The following is a 25312-nucleotide window of genomic DNA, read 5'->3' on the forward strand; positions in this document are numbered from 1 at the left end:
AGTCCATTCAAAGGAGAAAGAACGGTCTCTCAACAAATGTTGTTAGGACAACTGGATTTCCAAATGCAAGGAATGAAGTTGGCTCCCTACTTAAAATACAGAAATTAACTCAAAATGGATCAACACGCTAAATATAAGATTTATTAAAATTCTTACAGGAAAATATAGGAGTAAATCTTCAGGACCTCGGATTTGGCAATGGATTCTTAGATATGACACCAAAGGCGTGAGCAACAAAAGAAAGAAACTGACATAATAGACCTCATCAGAATTAAAAGCTTTTGTGGATCAAAGGACATTATCAAGAAAATGGAAACACAGCCTACAAAATCAGAGAAATATTTAGAAATCATAACTGTTAAGGGTTTATTATCCACAATAAATGAAGAACTCCCCTAACTCAACAACAGAAAGACAAACAACCCAAATTAAAGTGGGTGACAGTCTTGAAGAGATATTCCTCCGAACAAGACACATAAGTGGCCAAAAAGCACGTGAAGAGCTATTCAACATCATTAGTCCTTAGGGAAACACAAATCGAACCCACAATGAAACACCATTTCACACCTACTAAGATGGCTATGACAAAACAAAACAAAACATAACAGAAGTAATGAGTATTGGCTAAGATGTGGAGAACTTGGAACTCTTGTGCCTCGCTGCTGGTTATGGAAAATGGCACAGCTGCGGTGAAAAATAGTTTGGTAGTTCTTTGAAAAGTTAAGCATAGAATTATTATATGAGCTGGCAGTTCCACTCTTGGATGTATACTTAAAAGAACTGAAAACAGAAACTCCAATGTGTACACCAATGCTCATCACAGCATTGTTCACGATACTCAAAAGGTGGAAACACTACACATGTCTACCCACAGATGAATGGATAAACAAAATGTGGCATATACATACACGGGAGTATTATTCGGCCAAAAAAGGAACGAAGTCCGATACATGCTACCAGATGCGTTATAACAACAGAATGGGACCGCAAAAACATGAGGCTAGGTGAAATCAGACATAAGACCCAAGAACTGCATGCTTCCATTTACATGATGCGGACTCACAGAGACTGAAAGTAGATGACAGAAGGGAATAGGGAGCAGTTGTTTGATGTGTAAAGAGTTTCTGTTTGCGGTGATGGAATATTTGGAAATAGTCATGAAGGCTGCACAATATTGTGAATATAATTAATGCCACTGAATTGTACACCTTTTAAAAAGGTTAAAATGGCATGGTAAAATTCACTAAGGGCCATAAGAAGAGAGCAATGACACTTAAGTCAAGAAATGCTTCCATAATGGTGGAAAAGTAGGTGCTGGCGGCCATGTCAGTAGCTGGGATGCTTCGGGGCAGGCCTGTCATGCAGGGTCCTGGTCCCTGCTGGGTGACCCCTGAAGCTGGACCAGAGCTGGGATCTGTACGATGCTCTGTCCCACTTTGGGCCCAGCTCTTCCTCTGTTACTATTTCCCAGCTACATGACCTTTACCCTTTGGGCCTACCTGGGGAAGACCTACTGATTATTTATCCAGGGAAAATTTATCTCAAAAATCAAAGGAAAGGGAATGGGATGAGAAGGTACATTGGCTTTGAAGCACTGGTTTATTCAGCAGGTTTTTACTGAACACCTACCATGAACTAAACATTCTGCCTTCATCTCTCAGTCTTCAGCCCTATTGGTCAGGTCACACCGACACAGCCTAGGGAGCTTGGCGCCCAGGTCAAGGCTGGGCTTCTGCAGTCCAAGTGGGGCTGAACGAAACACCAAACTCTAACAGAAACTGACAAATGGTAGGCCTGTGAACAGACTTAGACGTTCAAGTGTTTTTCACAATACTCCCTGATTAAATAAGTGTTTGGGTTAGGAATGTGTAAATTGTCCCTTTGGTACAAGCACTAAGCCAGACAGTTCTACCCACAGAACTATAATGTTGTTGAGATTTACCATAAACAAATGAATATGAGTTCAACAGGGAAGATAAAAATATCATTTCTGTCTCCCAAGCTGCCATAGCTATGTAGAGGGGACACATACACCCTTCTAGAGGGACCCCATAACATTCTGTCGAAATGGAACCATTAATAGTCAAATTCAAGAAACAAACCTACTTAGCAGTTTGGGTTCATTCTGAAAAACAGAGGAAGCAAGGCTTGTTGCTTTACTTTTAATAGCACGGGTTGTCATGCCAACTAGTGCTGCTGTTTAAATTGAAGGGGGAAGAAAGAAGTGTTCCTTCCTACACAGACCTTTCAGCTAGGCTCACAATTAGTCTTTTAAAAACACAAAAACTCCTCGCACTGGAGATATGGTAAACATCGTGCTTATATTTAAACCTGTCAGAATAAGGATGTGATAACCTCTGGTTTGTATTTCCTTTGTACTATGGTCCTGGCCCAGTATCTGGCCGCCCAGTGCCCTGAAAAGAAGAAAGGTGTTCTGTGGGCACCCACGAGGGCAGCCAAGCTTGGGCTGGGAGAGGAACTGTCCATCTGGAATAAATACAACTGAAGAAACAGACAGAGAGGACAGTTTTCTCGCGAGAGTGGCTCTGCTCCCCTGCAAAGGCACAGTTCCTGAAAGGCTGGGTCTGTGCCATGCAGCAGGACAGACCAGAAGTGTCAGCGAAAGGGGGAGAGCAGATGACAAGACAGGCTGGGCACCGCGGCAGAAGCACCCCGTCCTTTCCCCTGTCAGTGTGGGAGTGCTGACGGGCTCGGCACAGCCGGTGGGGCGAGCCAGCAGAAGGAGAATGGGCCGTGTCTGATGTGGAGCATTGGTGACTGGGGACAAGAGAAGGCAGGAAAGTCTGAGGCAGGGGGAGGAGGTAATAAGGGGTCTTCTCTCCCTATGGCCTGGTTGTTGTTAAATTCTGTTTATAAAAATTTCCAGCTGGTATAAAAGATCTCTGTAGCGTCGCTGAGGCTGGGAGGACCTGCTCACGGACCAGCTAAAGGGGGATATGGCAGGAGCCCGTCAGCAAGGGGCACAAGCAGTCTGTCCCAAGATGTTGGGGGGCTGACAACCTGGCCCCGCACTTTCGGTTCGGTGTCCTGTCCTATTTCTCCTCCACAAGAGCAAGCTCTTGGCTCCTGGATCCTCAGGCCTCATGCCCTTTACCCCCACAGTCTTGAGGATGAGTCTCTCTGCTCTGAGACTTTTTAAATTCCTATCAGCCCTTGATGTACCAGATGTTCCTACTCTCTCATGGGCACTCCCACCTCCAGACATAGCTGCAACCCACCCAGTCCGCTCACCTGCAAGGAACATGCCTTGGACTTAGCAGTCTTCTCTGATCAGTTGTCCTTTCGTGTCTGTTTGATCTCCTGAACTAGACTTGAAGTTTCTAGAAGCCAAAAGACCTTTTTCTATACACACTGTTACTTCTCCTATGCCTGGCCACTCCTGGGCATACAGTGGTGGGAAAAGCGCAGCAGCACACAGCTACCATTTAATAAACTCCACTTATTACCATGTAGTAGGTGCGGGGCTCTGCTCTGAGCACCTTACATGGTTTAATAAATAGCCTCACGATGATCTGAGATAGGTATGGTTACTGTCTCCATTTTACAGAAGTAAAAACCAAGGCATAAGGGATTAATGACTTGCCAGGATCACCTAACTGTAATCTGGGAGTGGCAGACCCAGGACCCAAACCCAACCTTCCGGACACAAAGGCCTGGGCCCGGGACATACGAGGTTGCTGACCTGGGTCTGGGGTCTAAGGAGACAGAGTTAGGGTGGAGTGCCAATGGAAGGGAGAAGAATGGGTGGGAACACCTACAATAATACATATATGACACTATCCCATTCCTTGAAACTTACATAAATGTACATGCATTTACTCATAAAGAGATACAAGAAAAGACAGTCTCTACAATGTCAATGGGTGGTCAATCTCAGGAGGGCAGGACTCTAAGTGACTTTTATTTCCTTTTCCATACTTGTCTGTGTTGTTTGATGCTTCAAGGAATCTGCAAGGTGCTGCATATTACAAAAAAGATAATTGAGGAAGTCACTTTCCTGATGGGAGGAAAAGGAATACAAGACAAACGAAGTAAAAAGCGGTGGGGGGATGGGAAGAGCCATCAAATGTTTCTGCACAGAAAGGTGGCATGACACTACTGTGTCTTAGAAAGGTTGCTTTGGCGACAATGTAAGAGGTGAAGAAGACACAGACCATACTACCACAATGAATGACAGCAGCGGTAATCACTAACACTCACGGGGTCCCCAGAAGTAGTACAGGAAGTTTAAAATCCAGCTGCCCCCATAGCAGCACGACTCACCAGAGTCAATGCCCACCACTGGATAACCGGGTGAACAAATTGTTCACAACTACACAACGGGATATTGTTCAACTGCAAGAAGGAATGAAGTTCTGATATGGGCCACAGCATGGGTGACCTTGAAAACATTACTCTGAGAAAAGCCAGATATCCAAGATCCCTTACTGGATGGTTCCAGTTATAGGAAATACCCCAGATGAGTAAATCCATAGTCAGAAAAAAGATTGGTAGTGGACAGGGACTGGGGGAGCAGGATGGAGGATAACTGCTTACTCGGGATGGGGTTTCCTTCTAGGACTTGATAGAAGTGAGGCCGGCATAGCAGTGAATGTACCAAATGCCACTGAATTATACACTTTTAAATGGTTACCTTTATGTTACAGGAATTCACCCCAATTAAGAAACAATACAGTTAGCCTTTTAGCCTAGAGCCCTGAGAAGATGGAAGGGCAGATGAGAAGAAAAGAGAAAGAAGAAGAAGAAAATCCCAGGAAATGAAGGAAGCAGGATCCTAGGCCTGGGGCCAGGGGAGAGAGGGTCTGTGCTCAGCCAAGGCTGGACCTTCCGAAACTGAACACCCAGATGTCAGGTGCTTTCTCCTAGATAGGGCCCGTTTTAGTTAAAAGACCTGAGACGACATGGCATCAAATGTTTGCTGGGGGCGGCTCCAACTGCAAAACTAAGTAGAAACAGCAAGAAAGGCTGGAGCCGTGTATTCAAAGGCCTCACTACTGGAAGCAGGCCCTGCCCTCCCCAGCACCAGAAACATCAGACGACAGCTGCCTGCGGCCTGGCTGCCTCCCGATGCATGGGGGGTGGGGTGGGGGGTGCTCCTGGGCAGGGACCATGCCTCGCACATGGCTGAATCCCGGCCTTAATCACAGCCTCTGGCTCAGTACAGGGGACCCCATATATGTGTATTACGGAAATCAATGTCCTCCATTGTCTCTATCTTATCAACTGATTTATATATTTAATAGATAATACACACATATGGTATAAAATCCTTCAAGGAACATATAGTGGTAAATTTCCCTTTCTCCCACCCTTGTACTCCCTCACTGATGAGGCACCCTCTGGCCCTGTCCTCATTGCTTTAAATGTGACCAGCGCAGTAAAATTCTGAATCGCCAAAGCTCTGGCAACCGGATCGGACCACCTAGTGACTCGGGCATCAGGTCATTGCCACAAGATGGAAGCTATGTGTGGTACCAAGACAAAAGTCACCAGAGTGAAAATGAGGCCCCAGTATTTGGTGCTGGAAGGAGGCGTGCGACAGGCTTGCAGAGGAATGCTGCTAAGGTGACAGCCGTCCCCCTACAGCCATTCATGGCATGACGAGAAGCCTGTGGGCAGGAGCCATCCAGCCAGCCAACCACGCCAGCCGCCCCAACCTCCTCACACCTGTTCCTGACGTCGGTGAAGTTCAAGCTGAGGGAAGGCCAGATTGCTACATGATGGGATGAAAGGAGACATGCCAACCACAACCAGCCTCGGACCCAGAGAGATGCTTTCTTTAGTGGTTTGTCTGGAGGGAAAAAAAGTTCGCTGGAAAAGGACTCAACTGGGAGCTGGGTGGCACTGTCCCCACGGAGGGGCTCCACAATGAACACAGCAGACAGGCACTAAGTTGTCTGGGAGGGGAGGGTCCCAGGAAACCGAAGCACATGGAGCCGGGAAGAATCCGGGCAGGGTCCCAGGGGATGAGCCGCATGTGACAAGAGCAATGGGCACACTGCTTTATCTAGCCAGACTGCAAGGGGCTTTTTTTGAAGCCTGAGTAACCACTGCCCTGTACAGTCACCAAACCAAAGACTAAAAAAAGACCCGAGCCATGCAGGCTCATCTGTCCTCCAAGGCTCCTGCCTTGTGTGGTAGCGTCACAACAGCAGGCTAGGGGGTGAGCCTGGCGCTCATCTGATTCCAGCCAATGTGTTACTATGTTTCAATCCCTGTCCCGAGGCCCGGAGGCTGCTGCGGTGTGTATAAATTTAGAAAGAAAAAGTAAAATAACATGGAAAAGTCCACTTTAACAAAATGACTTGTTTCCCTGTTTCCTTCCTTCCTTCCTCATTCTCTCTGTCTCTCTTCCTTCCTTCCTTCTCCACTAAAGAAAGAATAAGCCGATCATGGCACTCATTCAGTCCTTGCCCGGGTGGAATCTGAACTTCTGGGCTACTGCTCAGTAACGCATGACCGCAGCCCGAGGTTAACTAGCTTCTTCTGAAAACTGTGTTAACAGTTAAGCTTCCATTCTCAATGTTCTTCAGAAGCTGAAGGAACAAAATGACAGGACCTTGCACAAGATCTGTAATCAACTCGGGTCTCTTCTGAACAAGCAAAAGTCTTTAAGTGAAAACTGTGTTTCTTGACACGAGAGACGACACCCGCTCACCTGACAATCACGTGCCTAACAGGGCCATTTCACCCGGAGTTATGCATCCATGTTTTAAACAGAGCAAAACTGGCTTTCTAAGGAAATGAGGATCACAGATGGGAGATTTGGGGTGATGGCAGAAATTACCCTACAAGAGAAGCCGCTTGAGAAATGCTTGCCTTCCCTCACACACAAACTCAGTGGGTTTGGGGGCCACTGCTAGGAAGTCGCCACCAGTGAATTCCATGATCCAATCATTTAACCCAATTCCCATTTCACAGAGTTAAGAGCCAGGCCAAGGTCACATGGCTGCCAGGGACAGAGGGGTCAGGACCTGGTCTCACAGCTCTTCTCAGTGTTGCTTTGGCTAGCACCGCCCCCCCCACAACTGGGAAGTACCAGACTCAAGGGCTCTACCTCCGACAGCATCTCATACTGGCCTCTTCTTCCAAGGGCAATGGTCAGTAGGTCATAGACCACCGAGGCACTCTGTAAGCTGATGAGACGGTCGCTCTTGTGCTCAGGTGTTCTGCTCAGCACAGCGTCCCGGTTGGCCTGAAAACAACACAGAAGACGAGAGGAGCAGCTGGTGAGTCAGTCCATGCACACAGCTATCATGCATAGAGAAGCCATCTAGGCCCTCCTGCCCCTCTCGGCTTGCCAAGGGCCTGGAGACACGGGCAGGAGCAAGTAAGGGGCTTGTCACCTTGGCTTGTTTACTCAGAATGCCCCGAGCCCCGCAGCACGCAGTACGAGGTATTAGCCAAACACAAAGGCCTGGAGGTGTGGAGCCGGAGGACCCTCAGGACCCGTCAGCCGGTGGTTGCAGGGGGCTTTAGGAGCTGATGCAAGCAGGGTGATGGCTCCTGGGCTCGGGCCCACCAGCCAGCTCTGCTGCAGACACCGCCAGTGCTCTGGGGTGGCAGACTCACACACCGGGGCGGGGGGGCTGTCGTGTCTTGCCTGTCGGTGCAGCTCCTGCTCTGCATTACACAGCGAAGGGAACATCCCTAGCCCCATACTCCCACCATCACACGGTGCCATTAAGTTCCCTCAGTCCTGCAGGGACGTGTCGTACTTTTTCTCTGTCATGAAAGCAACATTCAGATCCCTCTATGGCACCTTCATTGGAACAGACTACAAAGACTAATGCAATCCTGTTCAGGGAAGCACAGAACAGCTATAGAAGAGAAAGCAAGAAGCAGACTGAGTTTTGTTTTAAAAGATATTACCAGAGGACTCAGGAGAACACCTTGCCTCTTGCATATCTCCACAGCTTGCTGCAGAAATACAGCAGGCACATTCGAGCTTATTAATCTCATCTATCTAGAAATCAAATGCTCTTTACAACAACGTGCTTTCATTACTTTTTGAAATTTAATTTCTCTAGGGAGTCTCCAGACATATCACATGTATTAGGGCCACTAAACAACTCTAACCATTTTCCATCCTTCCCTGCTAGGGAGTTCAGAATCAATTAAGTTAGAGTTTGTCTGTCTTTCCTCCCCCTGCTCATTACCAGAAGCTTCCAGAATCATCCAATCCTAGGAGGAAAGAAAGGGCCCCTCAGTTTTTCCTGTGCAAGTGGTAGGTGAGGCACCAGGGTCCCTGGTCCAGGCAGGGTGATGGCTGACACGCCTACACTACCTTCTCCCTCACTAATGAGACGAAATGCCTTCTCTGTGTGTGTGAGTCCAAGCCACTCACTTTTAGCCATCTATCCATACTTACTCACTTTAAAACTCCTTGCTCTAAAATGTCAAAGACAAATAAGAATATATGACAGGCCACTTCCTACCAAGTGAGTCATCTCTTACAGATACAAGCCTGCTTTTGAAGATTTCATTCTAAGGCTTTCTTGTGAGGAGCGACTTTGAGCCAACAAAGGAAGCTCTAAGGGAAACAGGGGCTGCTGTAAGGATCCTCATTTTATTTACTTGCTTATAAATGTTCCATATTAGGACCAAGGCCTGGAAGAGAACAAAACAAAACAAAATACTACTTAAGAGAGATTTTTGAGGTATGCCAAGCACATTTTTAAAAAATTGGGTGTCTTTTGATTCGAACCTCAAACAGATCCACAAATAAGAAATATCTCAGAACACTGTCTCAGAGGTAGTTGTGCAAATGTAGTTCTGATAAGCCCTTTCTTCTGGGGAAAATGCATTTGATTTGAGGTGAGAAAGCAGTATAATGCCAAACCATATCTTACAGGTGGAGAGACTACGGACAGACAGATGTTTCTAAGTTAAAGTCAGAACCAACGAAGAAAACAATTTTCTCAGACAACAAAAAAACACAGTAATTCTCATTTGGTTCTGAAATTTAGCACGTGCATTTTCTGTCTAAAAACTGAAAAATCAAGAAGTCAAGAAACATGAAAGAGGCTTCCAAAAGGAACTTAGTTTAGACTTCTACCTACATAATTATGGAATAATTTACAGGGAGAACATAATCATCTTGGTTGGAAATCCAGACCTTCATATTTACTGATGATGTCATTGGGTTTCACCATCCTCTGAAGAGAGTTTCCGGAAATTAAATACCACAGAGCCGCATCTGATGGTCTCAAAGGGATGTCAATTTTGAGTATTATTAGTTTCTATCATTTCAATTAAGGAGCAGGAAAGGTGGAGACATCATTCCCAAGACATCTACACTTGGAGCAAGCATTTTAGAGATGTGGCTCTGTTTTCCAAATTCTAAATGGGAACACATGATCTGACAACGGAACACAATATTTTCGATTAGAATTGTCCAAGAAATAAAAAATGTGTGGTCGCTACTCCTTCATAACTTTCCCAACATAACCAACCAGGTGTGACCGAAGGAAACTCACTTCCAGGCTTCGAGGAGTCCCCCTCAGAATGAGGGAACATGAGCTAGGGGGCCAACATGAGGGGGTCGCCCCCACCGAAGAACTGATGGCAAAGCATGGTGAGACCGGCTCATTCGAAAAACAGTTACCAAATGCCACCAGGTGCCAGCCTGTTCACATATATGCCTTCCCCGGCCGTGCCAAGGCAAAGTAGAGAATGTAAATGACACCGTTCTGAGTTACCAGCTGACAGTCAAGGAAAGATGAGTCAAGGGGGGCAACCTGTTTCCTTCAGAGGAAGTAAGGCCAATGACGTCAAAGAGGTTCCAAATAAAAAAGCAGTGGTAACTCAAGCAATCTTGCTCTTGTAAACATCTCTGGGCCATTTTGCAGAAGAAGAAAACGCAAGGCTTGAAATTAAGGCAAGAATGCAGCCTCCCTGACTAATCCCAGCCTCTCCAGATCCCTCCTTCACTCAGCCCATCAGGCATTCTTCTTGGGCTCCATTTCTAAATCCACTTCAGCTGGGTGTGTTTCATGCCTCCACTGAAACCACCTGCTTGGGGAAGAAGGCAAATACCTCCTCTTGCTTCGGTCACGATTCCTGTTCCTCCTCCTTCTCCTCCTGCCTGCCTGGTGAGGTGGGAGACATGGGAGGAGGCAGTGTGATCTAGAAAGAGCAACAGACCACTGCAGGATGCATCCGTTTTGCCTGCTCTGGTCCTCAGGTTCCCTACTCATGGTATGAGGGAATGGGTATGAGGACATCTAGGTCCTTCCCAGTTCCAGGAGCCTCGCCGTCCTGTCCAGGTGCTCAGCAAACACCACTTACATGCCAAGGGACTGACTACTGTGACACAGATTGCCTCCCACAGCTTCAAGCCTGGGCAGTCATGCCTAGCACGACGCAGAGCAGAAACCCAATAAATGGTGAGGAATGAAATTCTAGACGTAAACTTTGATAGGCTGGCCAGACATTAACAAAACATTTCAAGGGAATCCGATGGCCTTGCAAAAACTCCCTCAAGACAGCAGAGCCAGGGAACCTGAGCGCGCTCTCACAGCAGGGGATTCCGGACTGCCTGGGGGCAAGCGGGAGGCCTACCCAGGAGGTTGAAGCTGTTTACCAGGCTCCTGCTACCAAAACCAGAGGTTTGCAGCCACCACCCACTGATTTATCCCTAAACTCTCCCTCCCCCCACCCCAGGCAAGTTGAGGTGGCTTGGAAAGGTTACTCTGGGGGGACTTCCTTCCCTTCTCAGGATTCCTCTGGTCTTCCTTTCAGCTATAGTTTACCTATCCACAATCGTGTTTGTGTCCTATCAGTAATCAGTGGGCAAATGAATGAACTCAGATGCCTATAACGGCTTGCCAGAAGAGAAGCTCCATGCTCCAGGCTGAGATTAACCTACAAGGGACACCTCTAACTAGCCCAAGAATTAAGAAACATCTCTCTTCTTTGGGGCACCTGGGTGGCTCAGTGGGTTAAAGCCTCTGCCTTTGGCTCAGGTCATGATCCCAGGGTCCTGGGATTGAGCCCCACCTTGGGCTCAGAGCCTGCTTCCTCCTCTCTCTCTCTCTGCCTGCCTCTCTGCCTACTTGTGATCTCTGTCAAACAAATAAATAAAAATCTTAAAAAAAAAACAAAAAAAATCCCTCTTCTTAAATCCCTGTTGTTCCTTCCCTCCCCCAACCCAGGTATCCCGTCTAGAAAGTATTCTTTTTCCAAGTAAAATAGCCACTGTACTGATGGAGTGACCATATCAAAAACAGGACTGTAGGGTGCCTGGGTGGCTCAGTGGGTTAAGCCGCTGCCTTTGGCTCAGGTCATGATCTCAGGGTCCTGGGATCAAGTCCCACATCGGGCTCTCTGCTCAGCAGGGAGCCTGCTACCCTCTCTCTCTCTCTCTCTCTCTCTCTCTGCCTGCCTCTCTGTCTACTTGTGATCTCGCTCTGTCAAATAAATAAATAAAATCTTTAAAAAAAACAACACAGGACTGTAGGAAAAGGGGTGGAGAAGAATTTGAAAGCACATTCTACTTACCATCGATTCACTAATCAGCAGTAACAACAGGGCTTCTTCAGTATTTTCTTGAGGACAAAAAATGCTGTGTAAAGAAAATTGAATTTTATATATGGCAATTTCAAGATCATATGAAATACACGACGATGAATAGCACTGAATATTAAAAGCTAGATTTTTATGTAGAACCACAAAATATACTGTATCATCTGACACTTGAATTAATTTGCTTATTTCTATGGTAATCTATGGAATTTATACATTTTAACTATGCATTTTAATAGCAGGCAGCAGAGTGAAGTCAAGCTATAAAAACCACAGTAAAAGCCCAAAGAACATATATGCCTGTTATAGAGCAGAAATTGAGATTGCTACAAACTGACATCATCTCAGTGATAAAACTTTCTCCTAAACCCATTTTGGGGGTATAGACTGTAGACACCTCACTAAGCAGTCCGCTTCTTACCTCTCACTTGCTAACTGCCGTATCTTATACTGTCCTTCAGATGAAATAAGAGATTGGAAGCAATTTTAGACTTTGAATCATTTCTAGAATACTGTAAGAACTTGGGCAAGTCACCTTAATTAAACACACATGGTCTATTATGGGGTGGCATGCAAGTGCTAGTTGTCTTATTAATCTATTTTATGGAAGTTGGCCGAGCTCTGACATCTGGGATTAAAAGAAAAAGCTTTTTAAACTCAATATTGCTCAAGATTAGAGAACAACAATAACAACAAGGAGCCCCAAGCCTGACCCCAACCTCCATCCTTTAGAGCCTACTTTTTTGGTGCTTTGAGGATTTTTAGAGACTTGCAGCATTTTTTCCCTCTGTTCTAAAAGCTCTAGAATCCTTTGAGTAGAATTGAGAGTGTTATCACCAATTGAGCCAAACGCGATTCTTTTTCACGGAATGAAAGAAGAGAGCAATAAAGATGAACTTGGTTTAAAAAAACTTCCTGGATGTTTTAGAGTTGATCAAATAAAGACTAAATTTACATCTTCCCAGTGCTAACATCACAGTCATTTAATTTAAGAGATGGGATGATCCTCCCCACCCCTCAAAATGGCCAAAAAAAAAAAAAAAAAAAAGGTCTTCCATATCATCATTATAAATACTTGTTCTCTTTGAAGTGCTGGCAACTTTTGTATGGCATCAAAGGACCAGGAAGAGCAAGACAGAAAAAGCACAGGGCCTGGTTCTCTTTCTGTACCTCTGACGTCCATAGGGGTAAGGAGACCACCTGTGGAGTGGTTCCCATTGCCCTTGCAGGGCTAAAATTTGGTGAAAAGTCTGGTCTGTAAGTGGAGAGCAGGATTCTGGGATTTGCAGAGAACTTCTCTAAACAGATAGCTTGAGCGGAGCTGGGGTTTTCGATGACAGAACTCTTCTTTCCCCTTCAATTCAGAAATAGAGCCTACAGGCTTTGAATGAAGAGTGCTCGTGTGTGTGTGTGTGTGTGTCCACCCAGCAATCGTTTCCTGCCATCCTGGCTGTGCTTCCATACCATTGGGACCTTACCAATCGAGCAGTAACATTAACCATGTTTTCCACGGCGGCTAGCCAGTTCTACATGGTCTAGACTAATTGAAAAGAAGAGAGCCCATGCTAATTGTGACTTAACACCAGCCAATTCAGTCCATGGATAATCCCCAAATTCCTTCTGAGCCATCCAGCCTGCTTAAATGCTAAGTTGTGTTATTTTTACCAGAGCTGCTAACAAGTAGCACATTAACTGATTCTAATTCCACTTCCTCTACTCTTCCTTTTGAGGCAGGCGAGATGGGACTCGGGAGTGCGGCAAACTCTCAGAGTTGGCAGGAAGAAATGGGCAGTGAGAGGAGGAGGAACGGCAGTTTTAAGAGACATGCTGAAAAACTATACACCAGAACGCCCCTTCCACTACGTGTAGATTCTCTGGACCCCCTCTCTGGCCATTCCTCCCCTGTTCTCTGTTGAAGGAGATATAGAGCTCACGGTAGATGGTTGAAAGCACTGGGATCTTTTGTAATAATCTCCTCTGTGGGCCCAAGAACATCAGGGGAGAGCCCTGGGTGCCCAGGCCTCAGCCTTGGGGAGTGGAAAAACTGGGGGCCTAGACCAACAGGACATTGACTGAAGGGCAGGGTGCAGGATAAGAAGGGACAGGGAGCACACAGGGCTCACAGACAGTGAGGACAAGCTGCTGGTGGGAGCACAGTGCTTCTGAGCAAAGCTCAGAACTGATGGTGATAACGGGCCCAGGCCCAGCCACCTTACTAACTCCTGGGCTGACCTTCAGGCAAGTTGCTCATTTTCTTATTTGGATGAATTTATCTACTCATTGTCTGACTCTACACAAAAGGAACAAGGGCAAGAATCTTCACTTATGGATAGTGATCATGACCTTGCCAAGGCTGCCAGATCACAGCCCTTTCTAAAAATTTCCCCAGATGGGTGAAAAATGTCACTGTATGTGGTAGAAACCATCCTACAAAAGAAATTAATCCAATTTTATCCAAATGCAGTTCATCTTTCTGTCATCTTTAGCTATTACACAACCAACGACGAGCTGGATGTCTGAAAGTCAATGGCACCATCCAGGTGTCAATGCAGACTCCAAGTACGTGCAAGGAGGGCTCCGACTGTGCTCCAAGGAGAACACCTCCAACTCACAAGGAAGTTATGTGTAAATGACAACATTAACTCCAAGGCCCAGCAATAGTGTCTTTCTAGTTTGTTTTTTTTTTAAGATTTATTTACTTATTTTTAGAGAGAGAGAATGAGCGGGGGGAGGGGCAGAGGGAAAGGTGGAAGAGAATCTAAAGCAGACTTCCCACCAAGCAGGGAGTCCAACTCTGGGCTCAAGCCCATGACTGGTGAGATCATGACCTGAGCTGAAATCAAGAGTTGGATGTTCCATTCATTGGACCAGCCAGGTGCCCCTGCCTTTCTAGTTTTAATATGCCTGGCCCAGTTGTGAAACCCCTAGAGAATTCCCAGAGAAATACAGCCTCTGAACCACAGCCAGTGGATAAGAGATAAAAAGAGTCAAAGCCCACAGTGGCTGCAGCTCTGCTTCGTCCCTGAGTTACACCGTTAAACGTGCTGAGGCAGAAAGTACCTCAGTCTCAGGTCTGTGTGGAAGGACAAAAGTTCCAAGAAAGGAAAAGGACTTAAATTAGTAATTGAGAGTACCTGTTGGTTATGAGGGATCAGCGAGTCCGACCTGAGGATCACCCTGGCACACAATTCCAGACAGGCCAACACCCCATCGTGACAATAAAGAAGGGTCCTCCATTCGGATCAAGTCCACTCAGCCATGCTCTGGAGGGGACTGGGTGAGTCCCACAAAGCCTACGGGGAGCCCACTGGTGCTTTTCCTGACCCTTCAATGCCCTCATCTTCACACTTTCAACAGTGTAGTCATTATTCCCCAAACCCTGTGCCCTGGCTCAGGGAGGTTCAGACCTGTATTTAGAAGTCCACAACAGTCACCCTCTCCCGCAGGGCCTACAGAGGAGCTGAGCACATCTGGCTCCCAGCTTTCGGTAAATGTTTTCATCACCCACTTTCTGGCACAAGAGTAGTTTTTAATCTCCTTTCTTACTTTGTGCTAATCATGAAGTCTAAGATGCATTTAATGATCTAAGCCATCTCAAGTATTTTTTACAAGGAGGAACACAACAGCAGGAAGACATCCCTGATTTATGTGCACTAAGGAACATGTGTGAAATTATTCACTGCAGCACATTCTAGAAGAAGGATAAACCAAAAAAATCTGTATTTTAGATGCTATGATGAAAAATAAATGAGCTCATGTGATAGAAAATGCTCGGAAAGAAGGACAATTAGATAAGGTGACTGGGGAATACCTTTCTGAGAAGGTAACAGTCAAGCTATTTGGGCCTGGGCCTGAATGAGATGGAAGCAGCTCCATATGCGAAACGACTCTAGCATCCATCACGAGTAGAATAGATCAATATATTGGAGTATATATGGAAAGCTTCATAATAACTGAAACAAACTCCGGCTGCATGCAGAAACACGGATGAGTCTCTCAAACATAGTATCAGACAGAAGTTAAACAGACGAGTTTTTAATATATTATTCCATTCATATAAATTTCAAAAATGGCCTATACTAATGATTGGGCTAGGACTCAGGATGGTTACCCTTGGGTAGGGGCAGTAATCAGGAGAGGGTACAAAGCGGGCCTCAAGGGTTCTGGCAATGTCTGTTTCTTGATCAGGGTGCTAATTACATGGATGTGTTCATTTGGTAAAAATTTATCAAGTTTTATACTTTTGGTTCGTGTATTTCTTCCAGTATGTGTTAGGTGTCAATAAAAAGCTTACTTAAAAAATAAATAAGCGGGGTGCCTGCGTGGCACAGTCAGTTAAGCATCCTGACTCTTGGTTTCTGCTCAGGTCATGATCTCAGGATCCTGGGATTGAGCCCTGCGTTGGGCTCTGTGCTTGGCAGGGAGTCTCTCTCCCTCTCTTTCTGTTCCCCCCGAAATAAATAAATAAATCTTTAATAAATAAATGAGCAAAGGTCAAAAAAATTCCTCACAGAAAGACCTAGAAGGAAGAAAGTAAAGAGGTCCATGGCATATGATCCCTTTCCTATCTAGGATTGTCAAGAGAATGAGCACCCTGTTTCCACTCCAGGTCCAGGCCACAGTGACAAGGAGTGGAGTTTTCTGACAGAGCTCACTTTTCTGCTGTATTCCATTATGACCAGCTATTCTGAATGGTCCTTGTGATCTGCTGGAGCTGGAAGGCTCTGTGCTCATATTTCTCATAAGGGACTAAGGAGGGGAAGTGTTTGAGTCCACTGGCCAAGATGGGGTTTAATCATTATCTGTGGATTCCTTTTTTTACCTGTCAAGCAGCATAACTGAATTGGTATTAATATCCTTTTTGCCTAATTAGAGAGTCCTGGTGATCAGGGAGCCCCAAGACAAGTATAATCCCAACAGGCTTTCTTTCTCTCTTACCTAATAAACCAGAATTATCATTGTGAACAAGCAAAACTAGAAAGCTCAGAACTGATGGTGATAACTGAAAGAATAAGGATCAGTGTGGTAATTAATAAAATTTCAGTGAATAGAGACACAATAGAAAAAAATGAACAAATGAACAAAAAATGAACAAAACCAAAGTTGGTTCTTGAAAAAGATCAATGAAATTTGTCAAAGATTGGCTTAGCATCTGAAAATCCATTAATGTAATACATTACATCAACAGAATAACAAACGTATATGATTTTCTCAATAGATGCAAAAAAAGCACTTGACAAAATTAAATACCCTTTCAAGATAAAGAGTACTCCACAAACTAGTAATAGAAAGAACTTTTTCATCCTGATGAAAGGTATTTATGAAAACCCACAACTAATTTCATACTTAATGGTGGAAAACTGGATGCTTTTTCCCTCCTAACATCAGGTATAAGACAAGGATGTCTACCAGTCCTTGCCATTTCTATTCAACATTGTACTGGAAGTTCTGGCCAAAGCAATTACGGAAGAAAATAAAATAAAAGCCATCTAAGTTAGAAAGGAAGAAATAAGACTACCTCTATTTGCAGATGACATTTTCTGGTATGTGGAAAATCCTAAGGAATCTAAAACACTATTTGAACAAATGAACAAGTTCAGCAAGATTGCAGTATATAACATTAATACAGAAAATCAACTGTATTTCTCTATACCTGAAATGAACAAACCAAAAATGAAATTAAGAAAACAATTCCACTTATGACAGTATCCAAAAGAATAGCATGCACACACACAGTAAGTTTCAAGAAATAAGTAAAAAACGTATACTCTGAAAACAACAAATCACTGTTGAAAGAAATTAAAAAAGACCTAAATAAATGAAAGACATCCCATATTCATGGATCAGAAGACTCAGTATTGTTAAGATGGCGATACTCCTCCAAACTGATCTATGGATTCAGTGCAATTCCCATCAAAATCCTAGCTGCTTTTTCTTTTCTTTTTTTTCTTTTCTTTCTTTCTCTCTTTCCTTCTTTCTTTCTTTTTTTTTTTTCAGAAATGGACAAACTGATACTAAAATTCATATGAAAAAGCCAAGGGATTGGGGATGGTGGGGTGACAGCTTAGGGGCACTAGGTTTATTTTCAGGGTAATAAAAATGTTTCAAAGTTGATTATGGTGACAGAAGCACAATTATGTGACTATATTAAAAGCCACTGAACTGTATTTTTTTTTAAGGTTTTTTTATTTATTTAAGCGATCTCTACATCTCATGTGGGGCTTGAACTCATGTCCCCAAGATCAAGAGGCACATGCTCTTCTGACAAAGTTAGTCAGGTGCCCCCTGAACTGTATACTTTAAATGAGTGAACTGTATAGTATGTGAATCATATCTCAATAAAATGGTAAAAACAAAACAAAACAAACAAAAATGAAACAAACTAAACAAAACAAAAACAAAAACAAAAAAAAACCTGACTGTATCTGTGTGGAATGAAACTGTGACTCAGCAACCAGTCCTGCTATGGGAATCTCCCTTTAATAGTCATTGCATTTTCTAGATCTTCATGTTGCCTCCATAATTCTCCTTGGACAGGTGGAGATGTTGACGTCAGGAGAGTAACAAAGTCTGAGTGGTTCACAAAATAAAGGAGAAATGGCCAGCATCCTGAGCTTTTCTGCCTTCAAGGAATGAGGCCACATTGGAATGACACCCAAAGAAACACAGAGCTCTACTCATGTTTCCAGCTTGATCAGGGGAAGGAGCAGGAGCTGAGTTTCTCAATATACCTGGCACCTTATATATCCGTCTACTAAGCAGCATAGAAAGCAGAAAACAAACAAACAAAGAACTCAGGCCTATTTTTAGGATATAAATTTCACTTTCAAGATGAACCCCAAAATTGCTTCTAAATACTTCATACTGAGGGTTTAGCATTTTTAAAGTGAGAGTTTGGGAATTGCTAGAACAGATGTTCTGTGAATTCAGATAAGGACTAAAGAGTAACACAGGCTATGAATTGAGCAAACTCATGGTTCAACAAGGCCACAAAAACGGGGGTTAAATTAAAAGAGGGATTAAATGCAAACTAAAATAAACCTAGGGAAAAAGTTAAGAATATGCTCACTTTTCTGAATCCGTGTAAGAAATGCAGTCTGAACAAGAGGAGGATGAGGGAGAGAAATGCCAGGGTCAACGTAAGGGGATTAAGAGGAGGCTGCCTGCCAGAGAAGCGTTGTCCCTTTGGAAAATTCGACAATCATTTCCGGAAGTTGCACATGCAGTAAGCATCTAGTCAAAACCCCCTCCCCGCCCCAGCTCTAGAGCCTCAGAAGCAGCCGCCTGCAGTCTCTCTGCCATTTCTCCAATTTGATAACCATTGTGGAAGATTTCCATACTTATTCATACACGCCCCCTTCCCCTCACGGAGAGATTCTGAAGAGCCATCATGCCTCCTCCTTGCAGGAACCGGCAAAGATGGGCGGGTGAGATTCTAAGGGGAGGAATCAAGAGTGAGTCAACGATCTCCTGTCTCCTGGCCCTTCTCATGGTCAATGCCTGCCACCTCCTGCTTCCCAACCTGGGGAAGGCCACATGGAGGCTGCAGAGGTTCCCTAACCCACCTCCTCCAAGGTGGCCAAGTCCCAGATTTATTTATTTATTTTTTAAAAGATTTTATGTATTTATTTGACAGACAGAGATCACAAGTAGGCAGAGAGGAAGGCAGAGAGAGCGGGGGGCGGGGGGGGGGGGGAGCAGGCTCCCCGCTGAGCAGAGAGCCCGATGCAGGGCTTGATCCCAGGACCCTGGGATCATGACCTGAGCCGAAGGGAGAGGCTTAACCCACTGACCCACCCAGGCGCCCCATCCCAGATTTAAAATTTTAAAAAATTAAAAAGTTCAAAAAAGACGTCACCTTCCAGTCACTTACAAATTGTTTAGTTCTCTTTCTTCTTATAGCTAATTTGGTTTAAAACAAATTTATAAACAAAAGGATCAAGGAATTGCTGAAGAAAAGAAAAAAGGCTAACTCTGGCTTACAAACAGCTTTGTCACTGATTACTGGCTAATGCTAGGGTTGTTAGAAGAAACAGAATGAGAATCCAAAAGACCAATAGTGATAGCCAAGAATAGTAGCCAAGGACTGAGAGGAGAGAATTTTTCTACTTAAAATGTACCCACTGGTGCACAGATATCTACTGAGGTTACTAAAAGGAATGGAGTATCTCCATTAAATTGGCAAATGAGACTTGTTTGTCTGGCTCTCTTTTAGGGGAAGAATCTGTCCCAAACTTTACTCATCCTTGAGTTTTCCTCCCATCCCCTAACCTACGAACGAGGACATCAAGGGCCATACTTCTCTCCTGAGTAGACGCGGGCTTTCCGAGTGAGGGTGTAGGTTTTTGTGTTTGCTCCTTTCCGGAGAGGGTCGTCCAGAGGTGACTGGCAGGGCGGATCTTCCAGAGGGTTCCAGTAGCTCTGTTCACACATACCCCGCAACAAGATCTCCGCCAACTGCCTGGCTATTGTCTGGGAACACAAAGGAGCAAAGGCATAGCCGTGAGTCCATTCTGTATCATTCCTTCACTCGTTCGCTCATTTGGTCAATATTTTCCAGTCATCATTTTGCGCTAGGCACTATTCCAAGACTCATGACTGAAGAATTTTACTTCTCCGATGAACATTTTACTACAAAAAAGGAGAGAAAATACACTAAGGTATTTGAACCATTAAAAAAAAAAAAGTCTATGCCCTTCGAGCCATCCTGCCTCTGTGATATTCTGAAACAACCGAAACTTTTAGTTTAGCTCTTTTCCAAAAGCTCTTATCATAGGTTAATTGTAAAATATCTCATCACCTCCCAACAGATCCCTGCTACAACCCAAACTTGGCACAAAGCCAGTGCTCAACCTAGATGACGTTACTCCTGAAGGGGGGAGGGGGGAAAGCTCTTCATTGCTGATAAGATGGTATCCAGTGTAGATTTCGGAAATGCCTTCCCTCTTTGAAGTGCCAAGGGCCAGTCCCATGGTAGCCCCGTCCTGGGACTCAGCGCCCTGTTCTCAGTGCACCCTGGGCCTTCCAGCCCAAAGGCTACTGCTGGCCTGTGCAAAAGAGAAAGCAAAGTGGCAAGTATGGCTACTGATCAAGAAAGACCTCTTTGCAATGCTGCACAGGTATCTCTTTCCTCCCTGAGAAAACCCAGACATATCTGGATCTTGTCATCCTAAGTTAGACAACGACTACTATGCTTTTTGAGCTCTCTGCAGTAGAACAGTGCCCCGTCTGATGAATGGGAGGAGGGGGTATGTGACATCTACTAAGAAATATTTTGTTAGCTAATGAGTATCAGTTCACTTACCTCATAATCTTCCAGTGATAAAGAAGAGAAATAAAAACAAACAGATAAACAAAACCCCCCACAAAATCTCCCTGAGAACAGAAGAAGGTGCACCTCAACGTGGCCCGTGCTACCCCACGATCAGCCAAAGGTGGCAAAATAAAACTTCAACTATCAGGTTTTTCTACAAGGTTTTCATGTTCTTTGGAAACACGCAGGCAAAGAATGCTGATCTTTCCTGAGAGTGAGACTTTTTAAATAAATATGTTCCAGAAGAGAACTTTGCTAGGTTTTCATCCACGTGAATCACCTAAAACACCACCAGGAAACTTAAATGCAACCAAATCACTAGCTTAGTGGCTTCTGATAACCACTGGGTAAAGGCAAATTTTCCTGATTATTCCCAAGTAAGACCCACTGGCTTTAGTGTCTATAAAAATGTGAAATTAAGTGCACTCCTATCATCCCCAACTGAGCCATCTGTAAAGATCTCATAAGAATACAATTTTCAGAACCTAAACAGTTCCTGCACTGTTTTCTTAAACCTTCCATTATAGTTTCATTTCGATCTCCCTGCAGTCATATAAGCTAATGACTTCTGCTGGAAGCATCGACGGGCAAAAATAACCTCGACTCACTATAGCCGAGAAAAAAAAATGTCAAAGGGAAAAAAATGAACAAGGGGCTTCATTTTCTGAATATACCTGCCATGGAGGGATTCTAAAGTTACAAAAATCTCTGCCTTCCACAGTCTGCTTGTCCACTATGCGACAGCTCGTGCTAGATCTCACTTTACTTCCAGGTATTAACCTTCCAGAGAGACTTTTAAAATGAGGTTTTGATGCGATTGCATATTTTAAATGTGTCACTCTACCACTGCACTAACCGACTAGCAAGGCTGTCTGGTTGTGTGCACGGACAGCTCACATGAAGTTCAGAACAGGAGATAAATATGAGAAATGACCAGCACGATCACCAATAGTGATCGGACCTTTTACTTCTTATACTCGGGTTTTATACGCTTGCCATTGAAATGCTTACAAATTGTTGGTAATAGATAAAATCAGAAGGAAAGGAAGGGAAGGAAGGGAGCCAGAAAGAAGTCAAACTTTAATGTATAAACTTGGTCATTAAATCCATTTTGTCTGTATTTTCTTAATTGTGGTAAAATTCACCTAACCTAAAATTCACCATTTTAACCATTTTAATGTATAACCCAATGGCACTTAGTACATTCATAGTACTAGGCAACCATCACCTCTCCCTGGTTCCAGAACATCACCCCAAGAGGAAGCCCTGTACTCTTCAGTGGTCATTTTCCACTCCCTCCTTCCAGACCGCGGGAACAACTAACCTGCTTTCTGTCTCTGCAGATTTGCCCATTGGGGACATTTCCTATCAACGGAATCCTATAATACAGGGCCTTTTTGTGACTGGCTTTTTCACTTAGCATCACGAGGTCAAGGCTGACCCATGTAGTAGCCTGGGTCAGTGCGTCATTCCTTTTTGTGAAGCTGAATAATACTCTATTGTATGGACGTACCACATTTTGTTTATCTCGTCATCAACTGATAGAAATTCGGAATGTTTCCATCTTCTGGCTAGCATAAACAGTGCCGCTACAGACATTCATGTACAATGTTTGTTTCTAACACCTGCTTTCAGTTCGTTGAAGTATTTGTCTAAGAGTGGGGTTGCTGTAAATGGACTTGTAAATAAATCCTTCTCAGCTATGGTCTCACCCCCTGACAGAGTTTACAAGGTAAATTTTTCACTTCATAAGAGCATCATAAATTTGCAACGATCATCTAATCTCGAAGGAATCATAGAGTTGTGAGCAGCATTAACTTGACAAGCTTTCTAATGGCTACTGTAGATCAAGATACCAGTGAATAAGGCCCATGAAGTACTTCCCAGCTAGGGAAGGCAAACAATTCCCCATGGAAACGAGAAGAGAAGATTCTTGGGTTCTGCCCCAAACCTACTCAGCTGGCATTTCTGAGGTCAGGAAAAGGGATGTACATTTGTTCAAAGTTCCTCAGATAATTCTGATGCACACCTTTTGCTGAGCACACAAAGAATTGTAAGCAGTTCAACCTAGGTCACCTGAGACTCATCAACCAAGACCAAAGGCCTACTTACTTGCACCGCAAGTCCAACAGAGAGAGGAATTGACTCCCCTCATGTCAACACCAACCAGTTAACAGCTGAAAATGTGCAGGGGGAACTCCAGTCTACCCAGCCTTCTTCAGAAGCCTCCTCACAGCATGTCTCAGAAAAAAGAAAATAATAATTGAAGAAACTTATCTCACTTCCTGACATGTCTTTATTCAGAATCTCCCCTCACAGGATTTTTAGAAGTTAAAGTACATTGATCCAAATAACAGAAACCTTAGGCAATAATGGAAGATATTCTCTAATTCTGTGAAGAGTAGTGTTGACGTAAGCAGCAGGCAGATGGCCCTCAGAGTAGTCAATGCACTCACACCTTCTAACAGGGCAAAAACCATTAATCACTTTAATAAAATATATTTGCTTTTGAATCAACAATATGGACAAATGCTCCACATTTAAGCAATTTTGAAAGATTGGCTTTTTAATTAGCTTTTAAAACAATGATAAGAACACTAGCCAATATCATCGATTACTTTAATTGTGCTTCAAAGTCTTAAAAGGAGCTGTTCATGCTGACCAGACAAGAAGTATCATGAAATGTTGGGAGTAGGTCAATTTGAGAGAAAAGACACTTGGCAACAATTTTTACCCATAGTTTTTCAGAGTTTTTTTGCCTTAAAGAACTCCACAAATCAAAATGTCTGGTTTGAACTTCTTAGGGCACACCCAAATCATATCAGTATATAAATAAATACCGAAGACCAAGTGAGGTCTTGGGGGGAGGGTGGGGGAGTGTAAAGTTGCTCCTTTGTCTCGCCCCCATGAGTTCCAGGAAAGCCTATTGATTCGTCATCTGGCCCCGCGAGTCGGATATCTGCATCCCCAAACCCTGAAGACACCAAAATGAAGATACAGCCTCACTTCCCACAACAGGGGTCACTGAGCCTGGCCCAGCTTTAAACTCTCTGGCAACACTGAAAGGGGTCATGACAATGGGAGGACGATGGCGCTGGGGACAAGACCCAAGAAGGTGGACTCTTCCGTGGGGCTGTTGTGTCAGTTGTGACACGTGGTATTTGCTTCATCTCTGGTGAGCACCAGGTCTTCACCCAGACAGCCCTTGGCAGAACAGCCATAGAGGGATCAGCGATCACCTCTCCAGCCAGGAAAGTTCAAGGGTTTCAAAAGGCAAGAGAGAACTTAGGCCAACAACACAGCCAAACTGCTGATGAGCCACGTTCTCTAGCTAGCTTTTGTTTCTCCTCTAAGTTTTAGCACCACTATACTTAGTCAAACAACTAGGTACTCTTCAGGATGCAATCTGCTCTGCTCTGGCTGGGTTTTGGTGTGAAATCACTAGCATACAGTCAACCCCTTCACCACCCTGGCAACTGGAAGGGCTTATACTCTCCCTGCCGTGCGGGATGCAGTTCTTTTGTTTCAAGAGGTAGTACGACCAATCAGTACATAAAAAGATGCTCAATGTCAGTAGTCATTAGGGAAATCTAATTAAAACCACAATGAGACAGCACTTCATATATACTAGGAGGGCAAGACCAAAAAGACAGACAATAACAAGTGTCGTCAAGAATACGGAGAAATCAGGGGCGCCTGGGTGGCTCAGTGGGTTAAAGCCTCTGCCTTCAGCTCAGCTCATGGTCCCAGGGTCCTGGGATCAAGCCCCACATCGAGATCTCTGCTCAGCAGGGAGCCTGCTTCCCTTCCTCTCTCTCTGCCTGCCTCTCCGCCTACTTGTGATCTCTGTCAAATAAATAAATAAATAAATAATCTTTAAAAAAAAAAAAAAAGAATATGGAGAAACTGGAGCCCTCCTAACTGCTGGTGGGGATACACACTGGTACAGCTGCTTTGGAGAATCGTCTGGCGCTTCCTCCAAATGTTGAAAGTACAGCCTGTCCACCTAAAACTTGTCCATGTGTCCACTTAAAAACTGACGTAAGAATGTCCATAGCAGCATTATTTACAATAGCCAACAAGTGGGAACAATCCATGTGTCCATCAACTGAGGAACAAATGCAAAAAACGTGTCCTGTCCCTGCAGTGGGATAGTATCTGGTCACAAAAAAGGAGTGACATGCCGATCCATGCTCCAACGCGGGTGAACCTTGAAAATACCACGCTAGGTAAAGCAGGTCGGTCACAAGACCACCTCGTATATAATTCCATGTATATGAAATGTCCAAAATAGGCAAATCCATAAAAGCAAAACATAGGTGAGCAGTTGCCACAGGCTGAGGGTAAAGGGGAGAATGGAGAGTGACTACTAAGAGGTATGGGGTTTCTTTGTGGGGATGAGAATGTTCTGAAACTAAGTATTAGTGATGACTGAACAATGTGGTTAGTACA

General features: G+C 44.4%; 1 protein-coding gene across 3 annotated transcripts in view; it reads right to left on the bottom strand.

Annotated features, from left to right (window-relative positions):
- The window catches only part of TTC7B (tetratricopeptide repeat domain 7B), a 246743-nt gene that overhangs the window by 114144 nt on the left and 107287 nt on the right, over window positions 1–25312 (bottom strand). For all 3 annotated transcript variants that reach the window (XM_032878627.1, XM_032878626.1, XM_032878628.1), the window contains exons 7-9: window positions 19847–20019; window positions 11524–11587; window positions 7079–7216 (exon numbers count right to left, since the gene is read on the bottom strand). In XM_032878627.1, coding sequence (XP_032734518.1) covers window positions 7079–7216; window positions 11524–11587; window positions 19847–20019 — 375 coding nt within the window. The remainder of the gene's footprint in view (window positions 1–7078; window positions 7217–11523; window positions 11588–19846; window positions 20020–25312) is intronic.

Source organism: Lontra canadensis, unplaced genomic scaffold (genome assembly GCF_010015895.1).
Source record: "Lontra canadensis isolate GAN:19392208 unplaced genomic scaffold, GSC_riverotter_1.0 scaffold64, whole genome shotgun sequence".
NCBI lineage: Eukaryota > Metazoa > Chordata > Mammalia > Carnivora > Mustelidae > Lontra > Lontra canadensis.